Source organism: Typopeltis vanoorti, chromosome 19, assembly GCF_054136105.1.
Source record: "Typopeltis vanoorti isolate ZY-2024b chromosome 19, IOZ_Tvanoo_1.0, whole genome shotgun sequence".
Lineage (NCBI taxonomy): Eukaryota > Metazoa > Arthropoda > Arachnida > Uropygi > Thelyphonidae > Typopeltis > Typopeltis vanoorti.
The window spans coordinates 23,978,242-23,985,743 of NC_143567.1; the positions used below are offsets into that span (position 1 = coordinate 23,978,242).

General features: G+C 33.8%; 1 protein-coding gene across 1 annotated transcript; it reads left to right on the top strand.

Moving 5' to 3' along the window:
• The first annotated feature begins 586 nt into the window (after positions 1–586).
• On the top strand, positions 587–2,065 carry LOC150095913 (uncharacterized). Its single transcript, XM_090409562.1, has 2 exons — positions 587–1,052; positions 1,098–2,065. Exons 1-2 carry the CDS (start codon positions 587–589, stop codon positions 2,063–2,065), a joined length of 1,434 nt encoding a protein of 477 aa, XP_090265688.1.
• The last annotated feature ends 5,437 nt before the right edge of the window (positions 2,066–7,502 follow it).

Here is a 7,502-nt window from a genome sequence, read left to right on the forward strand (position 1 = left end):
GAATATTAAAAAAAGTATTTCATTTATCACTCAGCGGTACATCCTGAAAGTTTTAATATATTGTGGTGAAATCTGTCAGTTATTTTCACATAAATCTGAGCGTTTCCTTTTTAAATTCCATGAAATGATTCTTTAGAATATCTTAGACAGATGGAATTAATTCCCAGAAATATTCTTGCAAAAACTATTGAATGCAATATAATGAAGACCTGATTCATAGGAGACATTCCGTTTGACGCTCAGAAGAAATTTTCAGAGGCAAAAGTTTTATGAAAATATTTCCCTATAAACTAATAATATGAGATAATTAAAGGTTTAATTTCAAGTAATGTCTTTCATGTGTGAAAGAATATTTTAATGTAAGCATTCCCTTATAATTCATATGAGAATCCATACTCAACAGAAATCTTTCTGTTGTGAAATATGTGAAAAGACATTTTTACACAGCCACAATCTAAGAACTCACTTGAAGCCTTTCAATTACGAAATCTCTTTGAAAAATTTTTCACAAAGGGATAATCACATAACCCACATAACGGTTCACACTCAAGCGAAACCTTAGCGTTATGCATTATGTGAAAAGAAAATGGCAAACAGCTATAATCTGAAACGGCACATGAAAGCTCATATTCGTGAGCAACCCTTCACTTGTGAAGTTTGTGAAAAGACATTTGCGCAAAGATATAGTCTCAAAGAGCACTTAAAGGTTCATACTCGTGAGCAACCCTTCACTTGTGACGTCTGTGAGAAGAAATTTTCACAAAGTGGTAATCTCAAGAACCACTTAAGAGTCCATACTAGTGAGAAAACATACGCTTGTGAAGTATGTGAAAAGAAATTTTCAGAAAGGGGTAATCTCAAGAAGCACTTAAGAGTCCATACTGGTGAGCAACCCTTCACTTGTGAAGTATGTGAAAAGAAATTTTCACTAAGAAATAGTCTCAAAGAACACTTGAGGGTTCATACTCATGAGCAACCCTTCACTTCTGATGTCTGTGAGAAGAAATTTTCACAAAGTGGTAGTGTGAAAAAGCACTTAAGAGTCCATACTGGTGAGAAACCTTTCGCTTGTGAAGTATGTGAAAAGAAATTTTCAGAAAGAAATAATCTCAAAGAACACTTGAGGGTTCATACTCATGAGAAACCCTTCATTTGCGATGTCTGTGAGAAGAAATTTTCACAAAGTGGTAGTCTCACAAAGCATTTAAGAGTCCATACTGGTGAGAAAACATTCACTTGTGAAGTATGTGAAAAGAAATTTTCAGAATGGGGTAATCTCAAGAAGCACTTAACAATCCATACTGGTGACAAAACCTTCACTTGTGAAGTATGTGAAAAGAGATTTTCACAAAGAAATAGTCTCAACAAACACTTGAGGGTTCATACTCTTGAGCAACCCTTCACTTGTGATGTTTGTGAGAAGAAATTTTCACAAAGTGGTAGTCTCAAAAAGCACTTAAGAGTTCATACTGGTGAAAAAAGCTTCACTTGTGAAGTATGTGAAAAGAAATTTTCAGCAAGGCATAATCTCAAGAATCACTTAAAAGTCCATACTGGTGAGCAACCCTTCACTTGTGAAGTATGTGAAAAGAAATTTTCACAAAGAAATATTCTCAAAGAACACTTGAGGGTTCATACTCATGAGCAACCCTTCACTTGTGATGTCTGTGAGAAGAAATTTTCACAAAGTGGTAGTGTCAAAAAGCACTTAAGAGTCCATACTGGTGAGAAACCTTTCGCTTGTGAAGTATGTGAAAAGAAATTTTCACAAAGAAATAGTCTCAACAAACACTTGAGGATTCATACTCATGAGCAACCCTTCACTTGCGACGTCTGCGAGAAGAAATTTTCCCAAAGTGGTAATCTGAAGAATCACTTAAGAGTCCATACTGGTGAGAAAACTTTCACTTGTGAAGTATGTGAAAAGAAATTTTCACAAAGTGGTAATCTCAAAAAGCACTTAAGAGTTCATACTGGTGAGAAACCTTTAGCTTGTGAATTATGTGAAAAGAAATTTACAAAACGAAATAGCCTCAAAGAGCACTTAAAGGTTCATACCCGTTAGCAATCCTTTTCTTGTGTTGTATGCGAAAAGAAATTTTCAAAATTATGTAATCTTAAAAAGCACTTGAAGATTCATACTTTTGTGAATTAGTTCCTGTTGTCAAATCTGGGAAAAAGTTTAGAAACCTGTGGTCTTAAGAGGCACATAAGGATTCGCATTTGTAAAGGTTGTTCGCGTGTCATATCTCAAAAATAATATCTTTTATAATATCATCTGACATCTTAAATCCCGCGAAAGAATTTTTCATCAAAATAACTGATATTTTCCTGGAAATGTGTGCTTAGTATTATTCACATCTTGAAATTTTAGAAAAGTTTTCAACGTATTCTAAGAAACGATTTATGCGAAAGGTGACAGATTCTCATCTTTATTTCCTTTGTTTCGTGTTTTATAATTAGCAGTTTCGTCAACAGAATGAGACTGCTAAGAAACCTTATAATTACTTCTTTCACAATTAATGATTCATAATCGAAGTCATATTTTTAGTTCTGTGAAATATTCTGTAATGTTCTATAAATTGTTTTTGTTTGGATTAAAAATTAAGTTTGTTAATGTTTCGCTTCTTCTGGAGCTATTTCTTATATGAATGTCATAAATATTTGATTTAATCAGTTTAGTCAAGTGTTATTTTTCAATCATTGCCTGTTGTTTTTATTTTAACAATTTCTTTAAGTATTTTATAGGAATTAAAACATCTTATTGCATTAAGCTAAGTGATAAATTATCTATGTGTTGTCCCTATATACACGTGGAAAAGTCTTTGTTGCTGAATTTGCCACATAAAAACGATTTCAATAATTTCGAAATTTGTGATTCCATTAATTGCTTGTATACTATATACTTGACTGTATTAGATGTAGTGAAAAAAACTACTGAAATAATTTTCAAATTTTCACATAAATGAACTTATCGGTATCACAAATAACAAAATTACATTTTTTTGTGCAAAAAAATTGGATTTTCAAAATGTGTTGCTTTGTAACTTTCTCTTTGTCGATTTTTATGTTTCTCTCTATTCTGAGAGAACGTTGTAGTATAGAAGAAAGTAGATCCTATAATCTCTTTGGACTCCATTGAAAATTCGATTCCGATTTAGCTGCACCTTGACTATGCTCATCTTTGGTCATCTACCGTTTTTCGAGATGAGAAAGTGGTAAAGAGGATCTGAGGACAAGTATGACGAAGCTAGTGACAAATCCGTCATCTGTCTCCTATGAAGATAGGCTCAACCTGAGTTCAATCACCCCGTTATTAGTAGGAAAAAAGTCGATATAATAAAGATTTTCATCGATGAATAATTTTGTTAGAGAACTAAGTTTTACATCTGAAACTGTGAAGATTTTTTGCTACTGGAAAGCAATGATTGAAAGGAATCCGATAGAGAGCTGCGAGTGCCATTACAATGAACGAAGAAAAGGTAAAATACGATAGTTGTGTGAATATCGGATAATATGGTTCGTCTGCAATGCGTCATTCCTTCAGCCGCCACCTGTAATAAGAGTAAATGTTCACTAACGATAATATGTGTAACATCTATTATTAACCTACTTACAACATCTATTTCTGCAGGTGTTGAAATCATGACGATTTATCCTTTCATTGCATATTCAACTATTAGAATAAAATATTTTGATAAGTATATTTATCATATCATCTAGCCTATACTACTATATAAGCTAATATATTTATACTTACAGTTAAGTGTATAATATACTGTGGCATGAAGGAATATTAAGGATTTTAAAATAGGAAAAGATATCAGTACATAGCATATCCTACTGAATATTGAGAAACGATCACATAAATCAAAATCAACAGCATTATCCTTTCAAGAAATAGTTAAGATCCCAGTTCATTACATTCAATTATTTATGCCCCGATGAGATCGGAGATGCAGAACACGCTATCTCTTAAAAACGTTGAATAATCTGAAAGATTGTGGTCCTTCACAAAAGCAAATATACGAGCCCAAACCTATCCATGGTGAACGAGTACATGTGTAAGAGTTTGCAGTAAAAGAGATGTTATCTAAGAAAGTTAAACGTCACCCACCCAACCCTCACCTAAACACTTATTTAAAACACAAGAACCCAACTATCAAGTTACACTAGGAACGCAGAGAGATTACCACTTTCAGAAATTCCCGGAATTCAGTGCCAGAATGAAACAAATTCCGACTAGGGAAGATGTAACTAACTATTATATTCTTTCATTTTGTTACGAAAAACATTTTATTATAAAAATTGCAGAATGTAAGAATTAGGTTTCTAACTAGGGCGAAGCGGCAGCTGGAGCGATTATAAAATTGCTTACCGAGTGTACACACACTCGGTAAGAATTTCTTATCACACAATCGCTTCCTTCAGCTAACTAAAGGAAGCGAGTGTGTGATAACAAAAATGAGAGCTAGATTAGTAGTGAAAGGAAAATGAAGGAACGAGTGTTGTACGGTAATTCACTTGTAAGAGGTGTAACAGATGAGAGATCGATAAAATCGTACGTTCTAGGTGCGCAAATTAAGGATGTAAGTGAGGCTATTAGAGTGCAAAAGCAGAGGGTGAAAGAAGTGATGGTAGTGGCAGGAACGAATGATTTGAAAGGAGATAAATTTGCTACTATGAGAAAAGACTTGAAGGAATTACTAGAGGTAGCAAAAGAAAAGAGTGAGAGAGTTAAGATAGTGAGTCTGTTGCTGCAGTATGATAGAGAAGAGTCGAGAAGGAGAGCCATAATTAAAAATGACTTGAGTCCATATGCGTGTTGAATACGTTTTTCGAGCCTCTCAGAATAATTTCTCTTTTCTTTGCATCTTCTGCACTTTATTTGGAGAAAAGGAACAAACTTTTTTATTCCAGAATTTAACCTTTCCAAAGAAAACACGGTTTGTTGTGATAAACATCCCCAAAGCATTTCAAATTTCGTATTTTCAAATGATTAACTGCTTTTGCATCATATTTTACTGTTACGTTTGTTGCTACAAAATAGGCAGTGTTAATCCACTCATGCTATCTTTATACTAAGTATGAGAAATTTTCTTTTCGGATTTATTATTAGACCATAGGTACACGTATTTTCTTAGGAAAGGTTAAATTCTGGAATAAAAAAGTTTGTTCCTTTTGTCTAAATAAAGAGCACAAGATGCAAAGAGAAGAGAAATTATATAGCCGGTGGGCTGGTAGACAAGCCAGACTTTATATATTTGGTCACAATCAGATTGGGTTACGTTCAGGAGATTTTCGATTGTCACGTTGAAAAGAAACCCAAAACTATGTTGGCTCTCTGACGAGGGCCATTAGGGAATTTGGCCTTATTTCTCATATTTTGAATATTCATAATTCTTTTTCAAAATGTATTTCCCATCAATGCTTCATTCGCTTCCTAATTAAAATGCAATACACAAAGCACTTTATTTTGTTATGTTCTATACCAGTGATGTCTTGCTGCATTATCGTAAAATAGATAAATAGAAAATTGAAATAAAGAAATATCGGGGTTTTCTTCATGAACACCGCAATGAACTCACTCAAAATGTTGCATTTTGTACACAACCAAAAACTTTCCATATTAATTCCAGTTTAATGTAACAATTGAGTAAGGTAACTGCTCTTTTTTTAATTCTCCAGGTGTTACGAAAATGCCCCTCAATTTGAATGACCATGGTTCGAATTCCGTCCAGGGTGCGAGATTACCTGAAGAGTTTTCGGCTGCTGGTAATCTATGCGGCCTCAAACGAAGTTTGGAATTATTCTCCTTCCTGGATACACTTTTCTTATTGGAAAAATATTAACTGCGCAGAACATACGAAGCATGATAACCTCCAATATTTTTATATATTTAACAGGAAGATAATGTTTTGGAAACGATATGAAAGGTTGGAATTTATTTACTTTTTTCTTTTTCCCATTGCCCGTGTGAAGATATTCAAGAGAATGAAGTAACTTAAGCTCATCCATACCATACAACACAATTCATACACTGCCGAAAGTATTTCAGTAAAATGAACATTATGAAAAAAAATTAAAATAAAAAATAAAGTTTGGTTGCAGCATGAGTGAAGATCGATCTGTAGCCGATGCCAAGAAAACAACCTCTATGAAAAAAATTAGGAAACTACGAAACCTTTTTGAACTGTCGAAAAGAATAAACGGAGTTTCCTGGATATCAACAACGTAAGCTGATGCTCTGGATTTAGAATTCAATCCGTTTGCTTTGGCTTTCCTATTCGCATTGAAAGCTCTTTTATGTTCCAACACAGGGATTTGTGTTGGGATGAACATTATCTTTAATATCTGCTACGTATAATAATTATTTCACATTGTCTTATTTTTGATGTAGCACTTAGGATTTTTTTTTCTTTCCGTTCTTCTTTACTAGACATTTTATTGTTGTAATCATAAATGAATTTTATGATCACATAAAATTCAGCGAAAACTACCTTCGCTGTCATGAAATCTTCTGACTCTGAATCAACAGACGATGTTTCCATTTCCGATCTCTGTATTGCTTGCTTTTAAATGTATTCATACGTTTAAAAAATAAATAAAAAAACCTATCGTTATTGCTACCAGATGTTTATTAAGATAAATAAAAATAAACCTTCACGAGAAGAGGTCACTAAAAGTTTAAACGCAAGAATTGAGGAATTACTCAAAATAGTCCAGTAGATTTTGTTGTGTTAGTCTAATTGTTCATCAAATTAAAAAATCCGAATTCAGAATCGATGCATACGTTAATACATGCTATGTTTGAACAATGCTGGATGCTGTCACGTTCTGTTGTTCACGTTCACTCTGTCCGAGGTCTGACTTGGGATATTTTTTATGAATGCTGATCAATCTTGGCGTAGAATTAGGCCCTGGTTTTTGTTGCATTGCGTTGGGATTCTAAGCATATTTGCAGCTTCCTTAAATTTCTTTGGTAAAATGTTTTTTTTCAATATAAGGCATATTCATTTTATGCCAAATGCATTCTGGGAAGTGGAAGGTGTGTGGGATGCTAGGCCTGATTTGTGATCTCTCCTTTTCTTGCACGTCTGTGATGTTCGCTCACACGAACTTCCCCTGATCTTGCTGTCTGGCCTACGTAAAAGATGCCACAGGAACAGTGAATTTTATAGACATCTGGTTTTTTTAATGGGTAATGTGGGGGTTTTGGGGGATGTAGAAAACTTGAGAGCTTTTCTAGCGGTAGAAACACTATGCTTGTATAATAATTTGCCAATTTGTCCGTAATATTCTTGATGTATCGTTGCATAATTGCGTTCTTGAAATCCAGTTTTTGTGAGTTGCTTGGAGGTTTGTTGAGAGTTTTTTTGATTGTCTTAGATTCAATACCATTTTTTTTCTTTTGTGGATCTCTGTTAAATAATGTAATTCTTCATTCCGATTTTCTTCTGTGCTGGATATATTGTAAGCTCTATCCCTCTAGGATTTTATTA